The sequence below is a fragment of the Cajanus cajan genome, chromosome 3, assembly GCF_000230855.2.
Source record: "Cajanus cajan strain Asha chromosome 3, NIPB_CcT2T_4, whole genome shotgun sequence".
Lineage (NCBI taxonomy): Eukaryota > Viridiplantae > Streptophyta > Magnoliopsida > Fabales > Fabaceae > Cajanus > Cajanus cajan.
Genome location: NC_138519.1, coordinates 18,038,084 through 18,064,005, shown reverse-complemented (window position 1 = coordinate 18,064,005; position 25,922 = coordinate 18,038,084). Strand labels below are relative to the sequence as shown.

The window sequence follows — 25,922 nt, the reverse complement described above, 5'->3', positions numbered from 1 at the left end:
AAAATTCAATAATAATTTCATTTATCGATGACAATAAAGTGTAAGAAAATTAAATAGAGAGAATACTTTGTTATCCTCATAATTAGGAGAAAGAATAATCATAAGCCATTTTAAATCAAAGAAATTTAAACCGGTATGAAAGTTAAAAGAAATAAGGATAGTCTATCCCCAAGAAATCAGAGAAAATCTCCATGAAATAATAGATGAGGGACCTGTTACTTTAAATAAGGACAGAGATGAAAGAATCAGGAGATAAGGGATAAAGAAGACATTTATAGGAGAGAGATTTTTGAAACCACAAATACTTGCATATAGAGAGTGTGTGTAGTTCATCTCTACTTAATTAGAAAATTTAAACAAAATCAAATGTGAGGGAAAGTGTAGCTCTCACAAGCTACATGTTTTTTTTGGTAAACAAAGATATCCCTTAGGTGAAACATGAAACTCTTCAAAATTATTTATAAGTAGATAAGTAAAATCATTGATAATATAAACAACTGAACGAATCAATTATCAAAACTGAAGAAAAGCAGCCAATCTTATTAATCTTTTGTACAAGGCTAGAGAGTACCTCAATAGGACTTTCTATTTTCATAGCAGCAGCAACCAAAGTTTCAGTGTTCAAGGCAGATCCAAACCCTACACCAGATGCACATATCAAAGGAGCACAACATATTTTTAGAAATAGAAAGCATAAATTTATGTCTTTATGCAAAGCAACAGGCTATGTAACTGTAGAAACACAAGTGATAGAAATATACCAGTAGAAATAGATCCACGGGAAGGACCAGCAAAACCAGGATTAGAAGAAAGCCTTGACGAGGTTCTGTCTGTACTATGTAACTGCAATTGTAGCAACAAAATTAAGTGAAAATATAAAATGATATGAGCACGAGCGATAGAATAAACATAGGAAACTGAGAAATTGAAGAGTAAAAACCAGAGAGTAATCTTCAATAGATATATGCAGCCTCTCCAACTGCTGAGAAAGTTGTCTAGAGGCAACCGAGTTGGTGTGGGATTTAAGAACCTGTAATCAGAAAAAGTGAGATGAAAATCAAATAAGATCAACAGGCAGAGAAACCAAATATTTAAAGTAGAACCTTCAAGAAGGTGGAAGTCGTCTCAGCATAGAGGCTCAGAACAGCACCAGACTGATGAAAAGATTTTCCAGAAAGGTTTTGTGATCCACCAAAATGGACATCCTTTAAGAACTTGAGGCACTCCTACAAAGCCTAACAATGTCAGCCACTTTTTTGCTACAATAAACTCATAGGAGTACACGTTGGAATGCACAAGTGACGAAACCAAAGACTGCATAAGAGATTGTTTGGATAGAAGCTTAAAAGCATATTTAAGAGTTTTTCTATTGAAAAAAGTTCTTTATTTTCAATATAAAAACTCTCAAAAGCACTTTTAATTTATATTCAATTAGACTCTAAATCTGTGAAGTTAGTTTGTAAAAAAAATTAGGATCCAAAGAACGAGGAAAGGTATTATTGTTACCACAAAAAGGATGTCCTTGCTTCTAGTTAAGTTTCTATTCAACCACCTCTCGAGGTTAATGAATTTTTTTCTTGATGTCACTGCTGCTAACCTTATACTATAATAAGAGGGCATAATTTCCACCACGGATGATAGAATCTATAAACCACCAAGAAGCATGAGTTAAAAATGGCAAAAGATTGTAAAAAAGAAAAGAGATTGGCATTTGTGAATCGTGAAGACAAACTTGAAGGCTTCTTGCAACTAAGGGCTCAATGAAAGTGAGATTCGCTTATTATTAAAACATATTAAGAAAGCAAATTGAGTCTAGATCAATATATAAGGTGAGGATTGCTATCTCTTTATATACTTTGCTAATGCCTTATTTCTATTTTGGCCACATCCACTAGTGATATATCTATATATAAGTGAGAAACAATTCTTATCTTACAAGGAGATTTTTTATTATGAACCTAACTTAATCTTATAAAACTGGTTTATAAGATAAAAATTACTCTTTACTTATATATTCTATTAATGCATTATTTCTATTTTAATCATATCAATAGTCAATTGTAATCCTCAAATATAACAAAATCAAGAAAACCATAACAACTTAGTGCAATCTATCTATCTATCAGGAAAATGATTGAAATGAATAAAAGTAAAAAACACACACTTAAAAAGAGAACAACCTTTAACTCCCGACAGATGTCCACAATTCTTATAATGCTGCCCGCATCATTGTTTTGAGAATCCATAAACCCTCTCAAGACCAGATTAGGATTAACATGCCAAAGGTGTAGAATCATCCCACTGCCTACAGCACTTTTTACTATCTTGGGAAAAACAATCAGAGATACTTCCCGTTCCAAGAGATAATAGGCAGTCTGCAAGAACAACAAATGTAAACTACATGAATCAAGAAAAGACATAGAATAGGTAATTGTTGAGAACCAACAAATATGAATCCATTAGATTGTACATTAATATGTGCCATCCCAAGAAGCAACACTTCAGGACAGTGTTTAAGAGGGTAATCAAGGATTGATCGAACATTATTGGCATGAGCCTTCTCGGCTAGCTGGCAGAGGACGTCTAAAAGGTCAAGACACAACCATGCATGATTTGCATGGCCATTTTGAAGCTTGTGGCCATTAATTGCATCAACATATGCCTGCACAGCAATTTGTTGTCATAAGAATTTGGCGATAGGAACAAGAAACAATAATGGTCAACATAGATAAACTTCTCTAGAAATACTTTTAAGAGAGAAAATTATAAAAAAAAAAAAAAGTTTTTCATGAGTTAAAATTAGCTTAAATATAAGTTAATTTGTAGAAATTTTCTTTTTTATCAATTTTTCAAAAATCTTATTTTTAACTCATGTATAATTTAGTTTTAGTTCATTAATAAGTTTATTTTAATTTTTTTCTTCCTATAAGTGCTTTTGGAATAATTTATCCAAACAGGTCTAAATGTACAAACAGATCATCATACCAGCAATCTTCCCGAGTGTGCAAAGGTAAATATTTCTGGTGGTGCTAATACAGCGTATTTAAGGAAAGACAGCTGACCCTCAGTATTCTACTATTCTTCCATACAGATCCACATATGGCATGGAGAGGAAATGGTTCCTGCTAGGTATATTTTCATACATTCAGAATTTTATGCCAGAGTTTGCATATAAAAGCCTATTTAGATACAAGATTAAAAATGGCTTTGATAACTTTTCTTCTAGAAAAAATTCTTTATTTTTCAGCAAAGAAGCTCTAAAAATTATTTCTAACTTGTATCAAAACTGATTTTAAATCAGCTAAGCTACCGGAAAAGCATATATAAGGTTCTGATATCATACCTCAGAGGCATGTTTATACACACACATGAGAAAAAGGAATGCTTCTTCACAAGGAAGGAAAAACCCTTCATGATCAAGATTTTCCATGACACATATCCAGTTGGTTTGAGGTGCCTGTATCAGAAAGCACATAAAAATGAAATGATTTACTTTCTTATTCAAAAGGCAATAACAAAATGAGAGGAACTTTAAGTCCTATTGAATAAAACTCACAAGATGGTTAACTGTATCTACCAAGACATCAATATTCCAATAGAGTTAAGAGGTGGCAACTGAGACACGTTGGATCCATTGGCTGCAGGAAATGTTAAGTATGTGTTCTGGTTTTCCTCCATCCCAGTACGACTATAAGCAATTGCACCAAGTAATTTAGATAGCATATTATCAGTTAGAGATGAGAATGGAGAAAATATCTCCTTGCACTTTGAGACATCAACCGTGCATCCATAGCCTTGTTCCTTCACAATATCTCCAATGTTTATTTCCTTCTGCATGTCTTCCAAAATAGCATCAAAATCATTTTCTCCACACTTGTGGAACAACTCCATCTTCCTGTAAAAAGATGAATAACTAATTAAACATCATGACTGAATTAATTACTATTGATAACTAATAATATACAACAAATATATGATTGTATTCAAAAATGGTTGCCAGTTTTATGTTAACCACTTATTTCAGTGGTTAAATCAAATAAGTTTTCAATATCATTGGCCCAATGATGAGTAGTTAACTTAATAAAATGGTAATAAGGATTACTAAATACATTACCACCTTAAATCAGCCTCATGCATCTCTTCAGGAAGCAATGGAGTCAAGGCAAAAGTTGGCTTGTCTTTGAACTTCACAAGTGATAACATCTGCATAAAGGAAACCATGTGCTTGGAAAGACTCTTAGACTGCTTTAGGAACATGATAATTTTGTGAATTTTCTCATTGCAACTCCAAGAACCAGGATTGGCAAACAATTCCTCAATCCGAGCCATGCAAAAAGATTTGCCTATACACAAGCAACATTTCAGGTCAAATATACTATATATAAATGGCAAAATATTATTGACACAGTATAGATAATATAGAAATGACCATTAACATTATTAGTCAAGTTAAATGTAACTTCATACTTACCACTCAGCCTGGCATCAGGATTCTCAGAATCAGATAAAACAAGACTGATAATAATTTTTTCCAATAAAGATAGCTTCAATCCGTTGCTTAAACTTTCTAAAAGGCTTTCATTAGTTTCTTTATTCTTCATTGACTCAGAAAACTCTTTGCTGCAGGTTATTTGGTTCATGAGGTACTTAAGGACCGCCCCTGGAATTAGCTCATGCTCATCCATGTTTTTAGCAGCAGAACTCATCCCAATTCAGAGAACTGTCAGCAGAAAATAAAAAAGAATTAACAACCACCATGATGCAAATATACTAATTAATAAGGTCTGTTGGTAGCAAATTTTGCCTATTATTCCACATATTAGGGTAATTCAACGGGGAGCAAAACAAAAAGAGAGAGCACAGTAGAGGAGATAAACAAAGATGCATGTCCATAAGAATGCAGAAAAGCAACAGCATGCAAGTTCACAAAGGAAGGCATGAATAAATACTGGTGAAATGTGTCATATTTTGAATCACCTGAAAAATAATGATCATTATAAACAAGAAATGATATCAATATACTCATTTAAACACATTTTTTTTAATTGGTTAAAATTTATTGAAAAATACAAATTTTAGTAGGTCATACATCCAATATAATGCTTCTTTCTTTTATTTTTTTTTTATTTTCAATAAATTTTAATTAATAAAAATAAGTGTATTAAAAAGATGTATTAGAGAGTGTATAGTTAATATTTCTTTATTATTATTTTACTAAATCGCTGTAATGGAAAAAAAAAATTGATGATTGAGTTTATGTAACTCTTTTTCTAATTCAAATTCAACTAACTCAATCATGATTTGGATTAGATTAAATTTTGTCAATTGGATATAATTAGTTTAATTTATAATGAAAACATTTTTAGGAATTCTATTTGATAAACAGAGGTTTTAGAATTCTTTAACTTAATATTAAATTCAGTTAATTCTTTAGGAATTAAATTTTAATATTTTCAAAATAAATTATCAATAAATAATTATTGTGTTATATATAAATTATTTATTATAAATTTAAAATACAATCTATATATTTGAACATATTTATTTAAATTTTAAATATAATTTATATATTAAACATAATATTTATTTATATATATAAATCATTTTAATTTTTAATTATATATTATAAACATTTACCATGTGTATTTGAACATACTAATATACGAGTCATTAAATAATTCTTGTATACAATTTGAATCCGTATATAATTTGAATCCGTATATAATTTGAATCATATATATATAAATCATTTTAATTTTTAATTATATATTATAAACATTTAGCATGTGTATTTGAACATACTAATATACGAGTCATTAAATAATTCTTGTATATAATTTGAATCCGTATATACACAATTTAAGTCTGATTAAAGAGAAAATCTCAATCTGTAACAACAACAAACAGTAAAGTAAAGTCTCTAAAGTATTGTTCATTGTTACAACTTAAAAAAAAATGTTTGTTTTTTTTTCCTATAATTTGTATGTTGTGCGAGATAAAGAGGTAGGTTTAAAATATTAAGTATCTTTAATTCAAAATATATAATTATAATATTATATGTATAATTTTAATAATATATTATACATTAGGGTTGAATTGAATTAAGTTAAATTTAAAAATCAAAATTTATTATCCAACATCCGTTTGAACAAGTTGATTTAGATTTAATCCAAACATTAAAAGTAATCGAGACAAAATGATTGAGTCAGTGAGATTAGTTTGAATTCACGCCTAACATTGTATTCAAAAGAAAATCAAAGGATAAAAAGAGAATTTGAGAAAACAAGACCAACAAAAACCCTAAAAGCATTCAACTACACAAATCCACAAAATATCCAGCATGGTAGCAAAATTAAAGCATTGAAAGCACAGAAACAAACAAGAATGTGCAATGCATATAAACTCAACTCCAATACCCTATTAAAAAATTGAATCAAACAAAAACTCTATCATCTCCCCAAACACGGAGAGATGATGGAAAACGGAGTGGAAGTTGAATTCATTAAAGAAAGCTAATCTGGTTGGATGAGAATAAGTGGGTCATGGCGTGAAGAAGAGAAAAAGATGAAATTGGTGGAGTAGATGGTGCATAAAAAAACACGTGCATGTGGCGTAACTCCCATGCAGCATGTTGAAGGTATGAATTGCTCACCAGTCAGAGCAGGTCTCAGAGTAAGGCTCTCACGCAATCCAATTCACTTCTTTCTTTGTATCATATGAGCCTACTCCTTACAGCCAATTTATAGATATCAAATTCTATAACATATAATATATTATATATTATATTATACGAATGTGATGTGATTATATACATATTCAATATTTTATTAAAGATTGTGCACAAAATTATATTGATTTAAGAATCTATCTAATGACGCTGAATTATAATATTTTTATATCATATCAATTTAATTTATCATACAATCAACCTTTATACATTTAAATACAAACCAGTATCATTTATCTTTTATCTATTTATTTATTCTCTTTTTTCTATTTCAATGACATTTAGTTTTCAAACCTCTTATATTTTAAATAACTACCCACTATTTTTTTTTAAATACAGAGGCACAGAAGTGCCTATTTTTCCTAATTAGAAATTAGGTTAGTTCTTTTGATCGAGTATCTTACTAAATTAAAGATTAAATTATATTTAGTCTTTTATCTTATTGTTTTTATATTTATTTTGGACTTTTATCTTTTAAAATATTCATTTTAGTTTTTTATCTCCTAAATTTGGATCTATTTGATCCTTTTGAAACGATAATTATTTTAATACTGAGAGACAATTTTGAATATTTGATTAACAAATTCAAAATTTAAAACTTGTCTATATGAAAATTATTAAACACACTTGAAGTTTAAAAAAATAAAAAAGTGTTTTAAACATGATGAAAGTTCTATATAAATAAATCCAAAAAGTAACGAAAAAAATTCTAAAACTTTAATTTCATGTTATTTTGTAATTGCTCATAAAACATAATTTTTCACATAATTTTCTCTATGTTTATAATTTTTTTTATTCAAATGTTAATTGAATTTCATAGTTTTCATATAGGTGAATCTAATTAGATAAGTTTTAAGTTTTGAATTTGTCAATTAAATATTCAAAATTGTCTCTCAAAATTAAAAATAATCATTTCAAAAGGATCAAATAAATCCAAATTTATAAGATAGAAGACTAAAATGAACAATTTAAAAGATAAAAGATTAAAATGAATCTAAAAAACTAAGATAAAGGACCAAAATTATAATTTAACCAAATTAAAATTAGTATCACTACTAGAAAAATGGAAATTAGAGACGGAAAGAATCCGTCACAAAATTAAAGAAAATCCGTCACAAAATTATTAGTGACGGAAATGTGACGGATTTTGGGTCGTCACAAAAAATGGCGTCACAAAATATTTAGTGACGAAAAAATTCAGTCTGTCACAATTAGTGACGGAAATATGCCGTCACTAACTAATAAATTTTTCGTCACAAATTACTTAAATAAATGTTAATACTTGAGTAAAATTCCGTCGCAATTTGTGACAGCCTAAGAAGTCGTCACAATTTGTGAGGGAACTCATTCGTCACAAACTGTGAGGGATTCAAAATCCGTCACAAATTGTGAGGGATTCCAAAATCCGTCACAAAATCCTAATTTTTTATTTTTACGAATTTTTAAATAAAAAATAATTAAATTATTCCATATTTATTAATTATATAATATATATTATTTTCACCTTTTTTCTAATATACAAGTGTTAATTATAAAGTGTATTATATAATATATATAATACACTTTATAATTAATTATATATATATTTTTACTTTTTATTAATTATATAATATATATTAAATTATTCTATTTAAGTGTATTATAAAGTATGATGATAATATTTTTATATATTTATTGATAAACTTAATTTTACTTTATTAAATGATCAAGCACAATGAATTTTCTAGTGTCAACCATTATATATATATATATATATATATAGTTATATATAATTATATATAATTTATAAATATACTTTTATATATTTTGTAACACCCCAGTTCTGGTTTTGGAACGGGCCGTTCTGGATATGATTTTTAGCCACGTTTTAAGGGTCTGCAACGGGCCGTTCCGGCGTAAAAAGCCTATAAATAGAGCTGTTTGCCACTCCCAAAAAGCACACCTCTCATTTCTGATTTCTTTTCTTCTGCTCTCTCTTCTTTCCTCTACTTTCTGCTTCAGACCGAGCGGAACCCAGCGAGGGAGATCAACCAGATCTAGTCTAGATTCAGCTTCTTCATATCCAGGTACGGGGGAAAAGGGAATTATTTATATATAGAGTTACATGAGAGAATTGGGTAGAGGAAGAACCCCTTAGAATTATGAGCAATTTTAGAAATATTTCTGTTTGAAGAATTATTGGCATTATTTGATTCTGTATATATTTAGGACAATAAATATATAATTTGTTTGTAAAAATGATGCTCTAGGAGAGAGAACGAAATTATAGAAAAGTGCATGTAGGTTAGGTTTTGGAAAAATTGGATTATTTCTGTTTGAGGAATTAATTATACCATTAGATTCCGTATGTGTTGAGGATTAGAAATATATATTTAAATCGTAAGAATGATGATCTGGGAGAGAGAACGAAATTGTAGAAAAGTGCCTGTGAGCTAGGTTTTGGAACAATTAGGGGTTTTACTGTTTATGTTGAAATTATATTAAATTGGTAATTCCGTTGTTTATTATATTAATTTATGAATATCATTATTATATTATTTGATAAAAATTGATAATTTAAATGTGAATTACTTGATACGTGTGAAACCCATTATTTTGGACATATCTGATATATGTATGAAATTGAATTATGAGATGTTGTGTGGAATATGAATGAGATGTGGTTGTGGTTCTTCACACCTATGACCAGGGGTGAGCACGGCCCGAGATTGTTACATGAGTATCGTGACCTTGGTTAACATGTCAGGGGTGAGCACGACCCTAGGTTAGGGGTAACGTGACCTTGGCACAGTGTTATATTAGGGGTGAGCACGGCTCTAGATTGTTACGTGGGTATCGTGACCTTGGTTAACATGTCAGGGGTGAGCACGGCCCTAGGATAGGGATAACGTGACCTTGGCACAGTGTTATATCAGGGGTGAGCACGGCCCGGGATTGTTAAATGGGTAGCGTGACCTTGACATAGTGTGAAGTGCAAGATTTGTGATGATTGGTTTGATTGAGAATTATGACGTGATGACAATGCATGATTGATTGAAATACGATATGTTGAAATATTTACGAATATTAAATAATATATTGTGTTTTCTTATGTGCTATATATATAGATGTTTTCTTTTCTCACCGTGCGATTTGTGGATATTTTAGGTGAGGAAGATCTGGCTACGAGTGGTATCTAGAATGCCAACGGTTGAATTGTCGGGATGCTCTGATATTGTGACATCGGGGCAAAAAGGATTTTTAGAACATAGGTTTTTATTGTAAATGTTATTTTGAAAATAATTTGAAAACTCTTGCGTTTCATTTTTTGTTATTGTGGTTATTGAAGGATAATTTTTAAGATTCTCATGTGAACCCTTTTACCGAAATTGAAAAATTTATTTATAAGTTTTTATTATTACAATATATATGTTGGGGTAGTAAGGGTGTCACATATTTATTTTTAGCTTTTTAGTTAAAATGCAAATTAATATTGTCTTTTTATAATTTCATAAGTATTTTTAAATTAAAAGTTTTTTTCTAATTCATATTTTAATTTCTTATACTTCAAAATGACAACTTATTATTTAAATTGATTCATTTCTTATGTTTTAATTTTTAATCTTTTGATGAAAAAAATATTTTAGTTTCATAATTTTTTAATTATTTTTTTAGCAAAATATTTTTTATTTATACATAATTCTTAAATATAATAATTGTGCAATAAAATTTTCTCTTTTGAGAGGGATACGTAATCCCTCACAAATTTTGACGGAATACAATTTTTAAAAATTTTCCGTCACAGAATCCGTCACAAATTGTGAGAGATTCAAAATCCGTCACAAAATCATAATTTTTTATTTTTACGAATTTTTAAATAAAAAATAATTAAATTATTCCAGATTTATTAATTATATAATATATATTATTTTCACCTTTTTTTTCTTTCTAATATACAAGTATTAATTATAAAGTGTATTATATAATATATATAATACACTTTATAATTAATTATATATTAAATTATTCCATTTAAGTGTGTTATAAAGTATGATGATAATACTTTTATATATTTATTGATAGACTTAATTGTACTTTTTATTAAATGATCAAGCACAATGAATTTTCTAGCGTCAACCATTATATATATATATATATATATATATATATATAGTTATATATAATTATATATAATTTATAAATATCCTTTTTGTGAGACACCCTTCCTTCCTTCCTTTCCCCAACTCTCTTTCACTCTCTATTCTCACTCACCTCTCTTTACACTCTCTTTTCCCGGTTTCCTTTTGTCTAATCTTAGCTGGCTGTGGTGATCTTAGGAGCTGAGTAGTGGTGTTGGGTTGCTAGCCGAGCTGTGTGGAATTCCTCCCAAGCCATTCTTCTTCTTCTCTCCATTTTCTTCATCCTGAAGCTTGGAATCTTCTACCGAGGTAAGGGAAGCTAGTTATTTTGGCTGTTTTCGACTTGGAATGAGCTTTAGATACTCCTATGTTGCTTGTTGTGGGATGATTTCTGGCTGAGATGGATTAAAATTGAATTTTTGGGGTTTCGGAACTTTGAAGAAATTTCGGGGTTTTTGATGATTTGTGTTTGCATGTTGAAAATGAGCTGTTTTTATTGATATTTGATGAGAATGAGAACTTTTGGCTGGATTGCATGTGGTTTTGCTGTTATGTTTTGTGGGATTCGGAAGATTTTCGAACTTGGGGAGAATTACTGATGAGTTCACGTTGGGCGCTATTCTTCGTGCCGGGCGCGCGACCACCAGGAGACTCCGTTTAGGCAAGCCGTCGGGCGCAAAGTTGTGTGCACCGGGCGAGCTTGCAAATGGGAGTCTCTGGTTGGCCCGCGCCGGGCGTGACTTGGGCTGCGCCGGGCGCGATATCAATGGTGACACGTTTTGGGTATATTATGGTGCCGCGCTAGGCGCGCGTTTGGGCGCAATGCGAATTGCGCCGAGCGCGAGACCTGGGTAGGTCTCTTCCTTCCCCACGCTGGGCGCGGGTTAGGCCACGCTGAGCGCACGAGACTCCTTAGAGTCTCTGCCTGGAAGGCGCTGAGCGCAATTAGAATTGCGTCAGGCGCGTGAGAGCCCTGAACTCTCAGGTTGAGTCTCGCCGGGCGCGAGTACTCTTGCGCTGGGCGTGATGGCCCCTGGTGCTCTCGGGTTGAGCTGCGCTGGGCGCGACCTCGAGTGCGCCGGGCGTGAAAGGAGATATTGAAATATATGATGTTGGCTGTTGAATTGTGCTGAGATTGTTAATCAATGTTATTATATGCTGAACTAAGTTGTATTTGATGAATATGCTGTGATGACTAGGTGATAGTGCTGAGAAAATAATGTGAGGCTGTATTAGAGGTATATTGTTGAGCTGGAATCGATGAATTAAAATGTAAAACTTTATAGTATAGTGGAACTATAGAGGGTTGGGCCGAATCGTGAAAAAAATAAGTGTGTTGAATTGTTGTGCTGTGCTGTGCTATGATGTGCTGTGTTGTGCTGTGCTGAGTTGGGTGATATTATAGCCGCTAAGTCGGTGCTGTTATTAGCCACATATGTTGTGCTGTTATAGCCGCTAAGTCGGTGCTGTTGTTGCCGCTTTGCGGTGCTGTTAGGGCCACTTAAGTGGTGCTGTTATTGCTGCTAAGCAGTGCTGATATTGCTGCATTGCGGTGCTGATATTGTTGAGTGGTATAAGCTGTAGCTGTTGTTTATCATATTGCCATATATTTATATGTTGATTTTTAATTACACTAGCTTACCCTTTGTTATTTCCATGATGTTTGGACTGCAATGATCATACTATGTATGGGAGCAGAGCAGGGATAGGTGACGGACTAGTGGTGAGTCTTCAGCGGACCGGCGGAGCTGATTTTCTTTTGTGACTGTTTTGTTGTTGAGCTACTTGGGATAGTAGCATTGGATTGAAATTTTTGTACACTTTAACTTTGTTCAGATTGGACCATGTATATGTATATTCTAGACTCTATATGTATACAGTTGTTCTTTTCTGTGCGGCGTTTCTAGTGTGTTGTGCCATGTGTAGTGACCAGCCGGGTCGTTACACTTTAGTGGTATCAAAGCAGTTCGAGTCAGTGGAAATTCTTTGGGGCTGGTCCCTTTAGGCTTTTGTTGTGTTAGCTCTGTGTTGTGCTGTCTTGCTGTGATGTTTGCTGTGCTGAATTTGCTGTGATGATTTGTTATGCTGTTGATTGTTGTTTGGTTTAATTATTGTTTACTAAAGATGCTGTTACTTTTGTAGACAATGACTAGGACCAACGAGTAGATAGCTCGTGCCATAGAGATGATGGTTATAGCTATGCAACAACAAAATGCCTATTTTGCTAGGATGGAGGTTGAGAGAGCTGCAGCTGGTGCAGCAAGACCTACAGGGTCACAGGAGAGTCGGGACCTTGCTGAGTTCCAGAAATGCCATCCCCCACAATTCACGGGAGATGCGGATCTAGAGGCTGCTGACCGCTGGATATGTGATTTGGAGAAGATCTTTGCTGTTCTGGGATGTTCTCCAGAGAAAAGGCTGGCACATGCTGTGTATATGTTGGTGGGAGACGCTGAACATTGGTGGAGAGGCACCTATCAGATGCTTGCTGCTAGAGGAGTTACAGTTGATTGGGAGTGCTTCTAGACGGTATTTATGGGGAAGTACTTTCCAGAAAGCGTGAGGCATGCCAAGGAGGCAGAGTTTATGCGACTGCATCAGGGAGGGATGACAGTTTCTGAGTATGCGATGAAATTCGAGCACCTGGCTCGTTTTTATTCGCAAGGTATAGTTGAGGCCTGGAAATGCAGGAAATTTGCTGATGGGTTAAGATATGAGCTGAAGAAGGTGGTAACCGTGCTGTGAGGACTTCTGGGGGGCCATCTGGGTCCAAGAAGGGTGAGAGTCAGAGGAAGCCGTATGATAGGTCCCAACAACAGCAAGGGGGTTTTGTTATTCGATAATCTTCTAGTGCTGCTAGTGGGGGTAGACAGAGTGGAGGGCCACTCTGAGATGTTACAGGTGTGCTGGGCCCCATTTTGTCAGGGACTGTTGTCGCCACCGGCCCAAACGGGCCTCGGCGGTCGCGAAGACGGTCGAGCTCGCTTTTTATTTTAGTTTTGAAAATGTATTGGATTATTAGAACGACTTGTTCTCAAACTGAGACCTTGTCGATCTTATCCAATTTATTTATTAAATGTCTCACCAATCCATGTTAATCCCAAGCGGGACCCTCCATGGATTAGTGGTTTTCGTAGTAAAAGGGTTCGTGGAGTCGCCACCAATGTTTTACTCAAAACATTGGAAAAAGGGATAAGGCAATTGATTTTATAAATCAACTTTGGCCATTACAACCAGAGTTGGGTAAGGGAGTCGGTTACGCGTGGGGAAGGTGTTAGCACCCCACAGCGCCCCTTTCGGGTTCCCTATGACAGATTATTTCTAAAATAACAGTGTAAAATTACTAAATTACCCCTATTTATTCTAAGCAATTATAAATTAACTATCTACATGATGACAGTTTAAATATGCACACAGAAAGCAGTAAAAGGAAGGATTTTAAGAAGAAACCTTTGAAGCGTGCTTTTATATATTTCGTAAAACTGGGAAGCTTTTTGGCGTTCCCTCGCTCTACAAGCCCGCTCACTCCCTCCTATAAAATTTTGACTACGGAAATCCGGAGGATTTCCCTTCGACTAGGTTCGATCCTCAAGCAAAATGGCTCGGGGTTCAAGAACTTCGTCGGATCAACTCTCCGAGTGATTTCTAGGGCAGAACACTGCTCAAAAACCCCAGAATACTCAAGGAGAAGGTTGAAACTATGTTCAAAAGTGTGGAATGACGTCCAATTGACGTCATATTTATAGGGAATAGGCGCAATACGGGCTACAGATTCAATACGGCCGTATTGAAATTTTTGAACTTCAATACGGTCGTATTGAGTTCAATACGGCCGTATTGAAATTCAGAAATTTCAATGCGCCCGTATTGAGTTCACTGCGGCTGTATTGAAGCTTCAATACGGCCGTATTGATTTCAGTACGGCCGTATTTGAAGTTTCAGAAACTTCAATACACCGTATTGAGTTCACTGCGGCCGTGTTGAAGCTTCAATACGGCCGTATTAAGTTTAGTACGGCCGTATTGGGCTTCATTCCCTCCACTTCCTTATTTTAAGCTACTCTAAGACCTCTAAACCTACAGATAGCCATCCTATGGTCTTCTAGGAGTCCTTCTGGCTGACTTTCCTTCGATCTTTGAGGGTCTTCGAGTTTTATTTTCGACCCGGACAATTTTAGGGGTCTACAGCTGCCCCCCCTTTACTTAGTCGGACGACCTTTTGGTGTACCGGCTGACAAGTAAAGGAGTTGACCCAATTGTCCGGGTGATGCGCCGACCTTCTGACTTGTAGCGTCTTCCGGTGGAAAATTGTCGAGTAGCCTCTCCAGGTTTTGCTTTGCTTGCTGCCCAAGCTGGAAGCTGTGAGTACCGCCTCTCCAGGCTTAGCTTCACTCTTTGTTCGAGCCGGAAGCTAAGTACCCTTGTGACAACGGTAAGCAGTGTGAGTTTCGCCTCTCCAGGCTTAGTCTCGCTCTTTGTTCGAGCCGGAAACTAAGCACCTTCGTGACGACGGTGAGCAGTGTGAGTTTCGCCTCTCCAGGCTTAGTCTCGCTCTTTGTTCGAGCCGGAAACTAAGCACCTTCGTGACGACGGTGAGCAGTGTGAGTTTCGCCTCTCCAGGCTTTGCTTTGCTTACTGCCCAAGCTGGAAGCTGCGAGTACTGCCTCTCCAGGCTTAGCTTCACTCTTTGTTCGAGCCGGAAGCTAAGTACCCTTGTGACAACGGTAAGCAGTGAGTACCTCCTTTCCAGAGATAGCTTCGCTCATTGCTCGAGCCGGAAGCTGCATACCTCCGTGTTTGTGACGACGGGGGTAGCGTGAATATCTCCTTTTCAGGGATTTGTGATGATTTTGTCTCCACAGTCCACGATGCTGCTTCGACGGTTGTTTTTTGATTTTTGTGCCACTGAGGGCTGGATAACGCAGGGATCCGTCTAGGGGATGTGCAGTTACTCATAGGTTCTTGTGTCCCAACTTTCCATTGCGTAGTTGGTGCCCACTGGGGAATTTCTGATTCCTTTGGGGTGCAGACACAAAGATGCTCTTTCTGATGTGAGCGGTGCCTTATGATTGGCTGATGTCCTTTCGACGTTGGTGGAGTATCCAGGTTATCCTTGTTCGGGTGTCTCTTTTGGTTTTCTGATTTTGCTGCCTCTGTGTAGGCTGTTATCCACTGGGGGATTTTGTCGTTGATTTTGATTAGCCTCTTCTGTTAGGCATATCATCTTGATGTTCAATGATAGGCTGAGAGCCGGATTCCGCTTGGGGAATGATTATTGATCTTTTCGATTTTTCTCCTTTTGCAGGGATGCCTCTTGAGTAGGCGACTGGGGATTTGGGGATCTTATGTATCCCAGAGTATTTTTTAGGAAGCCTCTACAGGCTTAGCCTCACTCAACGCCTGAGTTGAAGAGCTATCTTCACTAAGGAAGTTTTAAAGTCCTTTGACTTGGATATTCTTCTTGGGCGATCGTGTTTCCATTAGGGACTTTGACGACCTTGCTTGATAGCTCTTGCTGGGGATTTTGAGTCCAAGAGCGTGAGTTGAGGTTTCTCTGGGGAGTATTATTTCTGCGAGCCTCTCCAGGCTCAATTATTCTGTTTACTGAGGAGTATTGTTTCGGCAAGCCTCTCCAGGCTCAGTTATTCTGTACAAACTGATGAGTATTGTTTCGGCAAGCCTCTCCAGGCTCAATTATTCTGAAGGAGTATTATTTCGACAAGCCTCTCCAGGCTCAATTATTCTGTGGGAGTATTGTTTCGGCAAGCCTCTCCAGGCTCAGTTATTCTGTACAAACTGATGAGTATTGTTTCGGCAAGCCTCTCCAGGCTCGGTTATTCTGCGGGAGTATTATTTCGGCAAGCCTCTCCAGGCTCAGTTATTCTGTGCAATCTTTTTGTTGGATTTTCTATATCCTTGCCTTTTTCATTTTCGGCTTTTTCTGTATTTTGCCTTTTCTTCTGATTTGGCTTTTTCTGTATTTTGCCTTTTTTATGTTTTTGGCTTTTGCTGTACAGAATTTAAATTGCTAGAGAATTTAAAATCAAACAGTGGAAATTTTCATTAAATAGAAAATAAGTTTGTACGAGAGAAATCAAAAGAAATCAAAAGATGGGACACAGCCCAAACAAACTAAATACATAAAAATTAAAGGAAGCAATCCGGTCTTCACTCATCGGCCGGCGGATCCTGAGGAGGAGTGGGGTAGTGGCTATGGAGCCAGACTGAGAGGTTGTCGAACCCCTGCACCAAGCTGTCTAGTCGAGTATCGGTACTCTGCTGCCATGTACCGACACTATGCTGAAAAGCATCGAATCGCGTGTCGATGCTCTGCTGAAAAGCATCGAATCGCGTGTCAATGCTTTGCTGCAGTGTGTCGAAGCGGGCGTTAAAGTATCCCCTGTCCGACCGTGATGTGCTGGCCTCTGGCTGCGGGGCGTCGCCTCCCTCAAAGTCGAGGTTGTTGAGGAGGTCGTCGAAGGTCTCGAGGCCATCTACTCGCACAAACCCCCCTCCTGGCGATCTAGCGATGATCTTCATGTTAATCAGGGTGGAGGCACCAATCAGCTTCGGCGCCAATGCCCCTGGCTCTGCACCATCGGGACATCCCCATGTCTCCGCCAGCCGTGAGAGGAGTGGGGCGACCAAGATGTACCCCTGTCTGGACTCTCCTCCCTCTCGTACCCCAAGCTTCTTCACGTGCTCGAGGAAGAAATATCCAGGATTGGCCTTCCGGCCGGTGGCCATGCAATATAAGGCCAGCAGATCCGGCCGTGTAATCGACTCCGGACTCTTGGACCTGCCATGAATAGTACTGGTGAGGATCTTGTGACAGATCCTAAGAGCAGTCGGGAGCCGGGAGCCCTTCACCCCTGAATGATAATCCCGTCGGCCAGTGAGCAAACTCCACATCTCAACCGGAGTCCACTGATCAGGCCACTCGCATATGGCATCTCGGAATGCCAGCTGATCAGTGCGGCTGAAAAACCCTGCCTGGACGTTGAACTCGTCCAACGTCAGCGAGCGATATCCTTCATTCATCCAGAAATCCACCGCGCAAACATCCTCCCCATAGATGTTAGTCGACTCCGTGACGCCGACTGTAGCCAAGAACTCCTTTGTGGCCGTCAAATATAGCTGGGATGGTGGATTAAGGAGAAATCCCCATCCTATGGCGTTGAAGTAGATCCTGACATCATTCTCCAAGCCCACTGCTCGGAGAAGCTCAAAGTCGAGCACCCTTGACGGCTCGATGGTGAACGTCTCTATAAACTGTAGCCGGTCCCGGTGTCGATCTGTCATTACACGTCTGGCCGGGGCTCTCTGCCTTTTGCAAGAAGATTCTGCCATTTCTGATAATCTTTGTAGGAATGCACTCACAAGCAAGGAATGTGGAGAATGAAGAAAGGTATGCAAAATGAGGGAGGGGAGGTCTTATTTATAGGCAAAATTCCGCCAATACGGCCCGTATTGGATTCAATACGGCCGTATTGGCCTTTCCGTTGATGTACAAAGTTTACAATCAATATGGACCGTATTGGATTCAATACGACCGTATTGGGGTTCAGTACGGGCGTACTGGATTTTAATACGCCCGTATTGGAGTTGAAACGTTGTACTTAACGTTAACTCCAATATGACCGTATTAATACCAATACGGGCGTATTGGATTTTTCTGATTTTTGATTTTTTTTTTTTTTTTTTTTTAATATAAACAGAGAATAAGTGATTTTCTAGTACACCTATCATCTGTATGCATGTATGCAAATGAGATGCACCTAATTCTATTTGATTTACTTTTCAAAAGAATTAACCGATGCGTTTCTCTGTTTGGATTTTTGCCATTCCTCTAGACGGGCTGTGTGCTGCCGATTTCTGTAACCGAGGAATGATGCGTATTATATTTGAGATTTGGTGTCATCAACCAAATGATCCTTCCCTTTCTTTAGAAGATGTGTCAACCCTCCTATTGACCACTATATCTCCATGTTTCCACTAGATTATTCAAAAATCGTTGGGACAAGAGAGAAAAGAAGGAAAGGGTATATTTTTCAAAAGTTTGTGTTTTAGAGGGGATTATTTTATTTTTTGAAAAATGGATTTTGTAAGAATTGCTGGCCAATGGTAGGCTTAAGTGTTTAGGTTTGTTCGATTAAACACTTATGAGATTAAGCACATCTTTGTTATTAATGATTGTGCTTTGACAACTTGGATAGCTTTTCTTGAGCCCCTTGTTGAATTCAATTGATGGTATCATCATGGATTTATTATGTTTTTTCTTTTTTTGACGGCCCTAACTTTTGCCTAAAACACCCATTTGTGATGTCTTAGCGAGCTTTTGTCTTTGTTCATTTTTGCAACCCTAACTTTTGCCTAGGTCACCCTTTTGTGGTATTCCTAGCGGGTCTTTTGCTCTTATTTTTGCGCAGTCCCCTTTTTGGGTTTCCTGCCGAGCTTTTTGTCTTTAGGATTTCTTTATCCATGATGGCACTTATTGAGGCCAAGAAAAGGTGCTCCAAGCTATCATGCACATTTCCACATAAAAATGATGCGGGTTTATTGATTATTAAGACGATTTTAACCTCACTTATGTTTATTCAAACAGGGTTAAATAATGTGGTCTAGAGATTTATTGCAAGCAAGAAAAGAAGCAATAAGAAATAATGAAGAATGATTTTATTATAATCATAGCGGAAACATGTGCCCTATCGAGGCTCGGGGGTCGGGCTGTCCCCGAGGAGTGATCTCTAATAGTCACTGAATTTACACATCCCTATTAGAAGGAAAAGGACACTTGATGACGACAGCTGGCCTTGACGTTTGTGAACCAGCCTTCCTAAAGATCTGGCTTAAAGAACGTCGAGAAGGATCTTGATTCCTCTTCGTTCTTTGATCTTTAACAGGGTTGTATCCTAACCCTTGTTTCCCCGGATTGTCCTTGATAATGGGTAGCTCCGGGATTCCTTGGGAGTCCTTGCCTAATCCTTGTCCTGGCAAGTATCCGTTCTTTGTGAGCATATGAGCTACCTTCTTCATTTCTCGGGGAAACGTTTCAACATTGGCGATTTCCAATGCTTGGAAGGCGGTTTCCAAAGCTTCCTCTGCTGCATCCACATAAGGTATGTTGGATGGCTTACTGATGAGTATGTCATCTTCAGCTTGCACGGTCACCAGTTTGTCACCCACGATGAACTTGACTTTCTGGTGGAGCGTAGAGGGTACAGCTTTCGCATCATGAATCCAAGGTCGGCCGAGGAGACAGCTGTATGCAGGAGTAATGTCCATTATTTGAAATTCGACGTTAAAGATAGTGGGTCCGATTTGGATTGGAAGACTGACTTCTCCCACCACTTCTCTTTTAGAGCCGTCGAAAGCTCGAACGATCATGTTGCTTGGGCGCATTTGGACTCCCTTGATTGCCATCTGATCGAACGTTCTTTTTGGCATCACGTTCAAGGAAGATCCATTATCCACCAAGACCTTCGCGATGTGATACTCCTTGCACTTTACAGAGATGTGCAAGGGCTTGTTATGGTGCGGTCCCTCGGTGGGGATCTCTTCATCTGTGAAGGTGAGGTGATCATTAGCCGTGATGTGACTAACAATCCCCTCAAATTTGTCTTGGGATATGGTGTGTGATACATACGCCTCGTTCAAGACTTTCAACAGAGCTTGCCGATGCGGTTCGGAGCTTAGGATCAACGACAACAAAGTGATCTTTGCTGGTGTCTTGTGAAGTTGATCCACAATGCAGTACTCGCTCTGTCTGATGAATTTTAACAGTTCATCAGTCTCCTCCTCGGATTCTTTTTCCTCGGTTTTATCTTTTCCTTTTTCTTTATTCTTGGGAGCTTTATCATGAAGATCTTCGGGAGTGTAGATCCTGCCACTCCTAGTCATGCCCCCAAGTCCAGCGATATTGGAGATATCACTGTCGGCAGAAGTATGGATGTCGTATATCCATGGCACAGCCTTATTCGATTCGTAAGGGAAAGGTCTTGGAGCGACAATCCTTAACGGCGTGGGACTTTCCCCTTTTTCTGTCTTGATTACCAACAACGGCGTCGTCGTGTGTTCGCTTTGCGCAGTTGTTGGTTTGCATTTTATCACAAATGGCGTGCGATCCATTCTGAACATACGCATCGATTAATTCTTTCTTTTTATTAATCTTTATTATTAATTACTAGGAGAGATAAATGCAAAATGAATGACTAATGAGATGCAAAGGCAATAAATCTCAAAAATACGATTTTATTCATTAAAGAAAGTGTACAACTTTTATACAATGCTTTGAAGCAATTTTTTACAATAAGAGAAAAGCCGGTAAAAACCCACAGGCGGGTTCATATTTCTTTGCCATTCATCTTCGGCTTCCTCGACATGACGACCCATTGCTTCAATCTGCGTATGGACCGCTTGGCTCATATCGTCACTGATTTTCTGAGCCTCCTTCGCTTTCTGAGTATAGTAGTTGATCATGGCCTGTAGCTCATTAAGCTCGTCTTCGGCTCGATCCTTCTCCTCTTGGAGTTTGGCCATTTGTGCCAATCCTTCCCTTTCCTTTCTGCGGAAATCGGAAAGGTTTGCGGCTTGTCGTTGAGCGACTTCCCGCCATTGCTGTGCGTCGGATCGAGTCAGAAACAAATCATCTTGCATGTCCTTGATCAACTGTGCCTGCTTTGCATGCTCGGCTTCAAGGCGTGCTATCTTCACATTGACTTCTTGGAGTTGACTACTCGGTTCAACCTTTGGCATTTTGGATGCCCGAGTAGTCTCCTCGTTGAGGTTAGCACACTCATCCTTGAGCCGCTCTATCTCATGGTCCTTCTTCTTGCATTGCCTTTGAAGACCATCAATGGTGAAACTGGATTCTTCGTTTTTCTCTTCAAGAACTCTCATCTGAGCTCCCATGATTTCCAGTTTCTTGGTCAAGGCGTCGACCTGTTCTTGCAACACCCTCCTTGTAGTCGTGGTTGCACAAGAGGTGGATGGTTGTGACACCCCCCTCTCATTCCTCCATTTCTCGTAATCAATGGAAACGGACACCCGAGGCTTTTCAAGCTCGAGATCTCCCTCATAGGTTGGTCTCTCCCACGCTCTTATAACAGCGTGCATATCTCTCTGATGCTCGGGATCGAAAGAGAAACACAACCCTCCCAGCTCCTCTATGGTAGGAATGATTTGGGTCCTCATTAGTTGCCTCATAACCAATTTAGGTGAGTAGGTTATGCAACCTCTGAGGCCCATCAACGGTATGCTCGAATAACTGCCGCATCTTGTCAACACATGGCTCGGACGGAACCAAGGGCAAACCCACGTGAAGTGCTCGATACTCCACTGTTCCATCTCATCCTTCCACTCGGAAGCATATCGGTGGCAGACGGGGATCTTTGAGAAGCTTCTCAACGGATCGGGCAAAGTCCCCATGTGACTAGAGGCGTAGAAATGTGTGATGCCCCACACATATAACAAGGAGGTGCAGCATCGGATGATCTTCCCTTGCTTCTGTTGAGATAGATGAACAGATAGCAAGGTGTCGGCAAGAATAGCGGGCACGGGACTCTTCATATGCACGTCCCAAGCAAAGAAAGCGTTCATCGCAGCATGGTCCACTGTGTTAGCGTGAAAGGGGAATAGGATCGTCCCAAACACAGCTAACGCAAGAGTCTTGTTGAAAGCTAACCAATCTCCCTCACCAGCCAAGGAAGAAAGGTGGTCTTCGATCATAGCAAGCTTCCAACCCTTGATACTGCCGTTCCCTACTAAGGCAGCTGATCGTAGTGGTAGTTTGACCTGAGTGGCTACTCTCTCTACGGCCACATGGTTCCCCTGAAAAAGGTAGACCCCAGCTGATTTAGGCCACCGTAACATGAGCTCGTACTCCTCTAGAGTAGGAACCAGGTCAAACTGGGGGAACTCAAAACAGTGCAGATCGGGACTCCAGAAGTGAACCAATGCCCTCAGGAAAGCTGGATCCACACAAATCCTCATCAAATCGAGAACTCGCCCATAAGATTTCTCAAACTCAACGCGAGCCTCTCTTGACATCAAGGTACAGAGGTGATCCAACCTCTCAGCACGGTATAATAGGAAGTCCACTTTCTTTAATGGCCTTTGCACCTCCCTAGACCTCTCCATAATCTACAATACAATGCATGATATGAGATGATGGCGATGAATATGCATGCATAGTGTTTATTGAACTAAGCATTATCATGTTTTCGGGATGTCCCTAAGATGATGCATGATATTGCTTGGTTTTGGGTAAATATCATTTTTCTTTGTTTTTTTGAATATATATTTTGTATCTTTTTTGTATTTTTTGGGTGAAAAGGGAAACTACCTATATGAATGCAATGGAGGCAGATGTTAACACCATGTACTAGTAAATCTTTATTTCTATTTATTCTTATTTTTTATTGTAAACAAGAATGTTGTATGTTTAAAAGGTGCAAATATATGCTCATACAATGTCACATAAAAAATGCACACACAATTCACTCATCCACGAACAGTCACGAGCGAATCACGAGGTAGGGGTATCCTGCAGAAATGGTGCATATTCAAGGTAGGTTCTAACTGTTCTCACCAGTCCAAGGCCCCCAAGGTGCCCCCATTATAGGGACCCAATTCCTCTCATCGTAGGTCGATGGAAAGCTCCAACGCACCGTCGGACTCAAGTTCATGGTTATCACCTTGAGTGATGTTTTCCGACAACGGTCTACGGGCACCTATAGACCCATTCGACAACCGGCCGTACTAACATCCACTCCCTATGGTTAATCACTCATGCCCCCGGGTATAGAGGGAACTGTTGTGTGCAAAGGTTTGTGTGCAGTTTGTATTTCAAACAATTGCGTAAATTTAAAAATACAACAGTTATTAAAGCCAAATAGATAAACATGTTATCATACAAGTGAGGGGTAATAAAGTAATTTTAACTATTATTTGTTAAAATAATCTGTCACTAAATGGGACTGACTCTCGAGGCTTCCCCAGTGGAGTCGCCATCTGTCGCCACCGGCCCAAACGGGCCTCGGCGGTCGCGAAGACGGTCGAGCTCGCTTTTTATTTTAGTTTTGAAAATGTATTGGATTATTAGAACGACTTGTTCTCAAACTGAGACCTTGTCGATCTTATCCAATTTATTTATTAAATGTCTCACCAATCCATGTTAATCCCAAGCGGGACCCTCCATGGATTAGTGGTTTTCGTAGTAAAAGGGTTCGTGGAGTCGCCACCAATGTTTTACTCAAAACATTGGAAAAAGGGATAAGGCAATTGATTTTATAAATCAACTTTGGCCATTACAACCAGAGTTGGGTAAGGGAGTCGGTTACGCGTGGGGAAGGTGTTAGCACCCCACAGCGCCCCTTTCGGGTTCCCTATGACAGATTATTTCTAAAATAACAGTGTAAAATTACTAAATTACCCCTATTTATTCTAAGCAATTATAAATTAACTATCTACATGATGACAGTTTAAATATGCACACAGAAAGCAGTAAAAGGAAGGATTTTAAGAAGAAACCTTTGAAGCGTGCTTTTATATATTTCATAAAACTGGGAAGCTTTTTGGCGTTCCCTCGCTCTACAAGCCCGCTCACTCCCTCCTATAAAATTTTGACTACGGAAATCCGGAGGATTTCCCTTCGACTAGGTTCGATCCTCAAGCAAAATGGCTCGGGGTTCAAGAACTTCGTCGGATCAACTCTCCGAGTGATTTCTAGGGCAGAACACTGCTCAAAAACCCCAGAATACTCAAGGAGAAGGTTGAAACTATGTTCAAAAGTGTGGAATGACGTCCAATTGACGTCATATTTATAGGGAATAGGCGCAATACGGGCTACAGATTCAATACGGCCGTATTGAAATTTTTGAACTTCAATACGGTCGTATTGAGTTTAATACGGCCGTATTGAAATTCAGAAATTTCAATGCGCCCGTATTGAGTTCACTGCGGCTGTATTGAAGCTTCAATACGGCCGTATTGATTTCAGTACGGCCGTATTTGAAGTTTCAGAAACTTCAATACACCGTATTGAGTTCACTGCGGCCGTGTTGAAGCTTCAATACGGCCGTATTAAGTTTAGTACGGCCGTATTGGGCTTCATTCCCTCCACTTCCTTATTTTAAGCTACTCTAAGACCTCTAAACCTACAGATAGCCATCCTATGGTCTTCTAGGAGTCCTTCTGGCTGACTTTTCTTCGATCTTTGAGGGTCTTCGAGTTTTATTTCCGACCCGGACAATTTTAGGGGTCTACAGTTGTCCACACACGGAGAGCCGTTGTTTCATATGTCATCAGATGGGCCACGAGTCGGCCAACTGTCCTACTAGGAGCAGACCAGAGAGGAGCACTCACATGAGTGATGTGCAGAGGTCTGATACTTAGAGGAGTAGTGCACAAAGAGCTGATACTCAGAGGGGTGACAGACTTGCTACTACTGGTAGGGTATTTGCCTTGACGGGTGCTGAGGCTTCGACTTCTTCTGATCTTGTGAAGGGGAAGGGCAAAGCTGTTGGTAAGGATGTGATGATTCTCTTTGACTCTGGTGCTACGCATTCCTTTATATCTTATGCATGTGCTGCTATGTTGAGTGTGCCTGTGTGTGATTTGGGGTTGAGATTGCTTGTGTCGATGCCCGCTTCTGCTTCGGTAGTTGCTTCCGAGTTGTGTATTGGTTGTCCAATTGTGGTGAATGAGAAGAGGTATAAGGTGAACTTGATCTGTTTACCTTTGGTGGACATCGACATAATCTTAGGGATGGATTGGTTGTTTGCCAATCACATTCTTATAGATTGTGCCAATAGGAGGTTGATTTTCCCTCGGGAGGAGGATGAGTTGTTGATCTCAGCTGGCCAAGCTGAGTCGTTGCTGAGAGATGGAGTAGAATGTTATCTTCTGCTTGCTGCTATGAGTGTGGAGACCGAGAGGGTCATAGCGGATATTGAGGTAGTGAGGGATTTTGCTGATGTTTTCCCGGATGAGGTGCCTAGGTTGCCTCCTGTTAGGGAGATGGAGTTTATCATTGACTTGGTTCCAGGTGTGGGACCAGTGTCGGTAGCTCCCTAGAGG

At 38.3% G+C, this 25,922-nt stretch overlaps 1 protein-coding gene and 1 pseudogene across 1 annotated transcript; one reads left to right on the top strand and one right to left on the bottom strand.

Moving 5' to 3' along the window:
• Nucleotides 1-1,103: 1,103 nt before the first annotated feature.
• On the bottom strand, nucleotides 1,104-8,378 carry LOC145955651 (uncharacterized; annotated as a pseudogene).
• A 17,001-nt stretch (nucleotides 8,379-25,379) lies between these two features.
• On the top strand, nucleotides 25,380-25,911 carry LOC145956121 (uncharacterized). Its single transcript, XM_083071681.1, has 3 exons — nucleotides 25,380-25,555; nucleotides 25,658-25,835; nucleotides 25,891-25,911. The coding sequence occupies exons 1-3, from the start codon at nucleotides 25,380-25,382 to the stop codon at nucleotides 25,909-25,911; spliced, it is 375 nt and encodes a 124-aa protein (XP_082927807.1).
• The last annotated feature ends 11 nt before the right edge of the window (nucleotides 25,912-25,922 follow it).

Bases quoted from the DNA above. Each gene is read 5' to 3' on its own strand.
- LOC145956121 (XM_083071681.1), top strand. From the start codon at position 25,380: ATGATTCTCTTTGACTCTGGTGCTACGCATTCCTTTATATCTTATGCA. The intron at 25,556-25,657 runs GTATAAGGTGAA...TTGTGCCAATAG, and splicing joins ATTGTGGTGAATGAGAAGAG to GAGGTTGATTTTCCCTCGGG. The intron at 25,836-25,890 runs GTGCCTAGGTTG...ACTTGGTTCCAG, and splicing joins CTGATGTTTTCCCGGATGAG to GTGTGGGACCAGTGTCGGTA.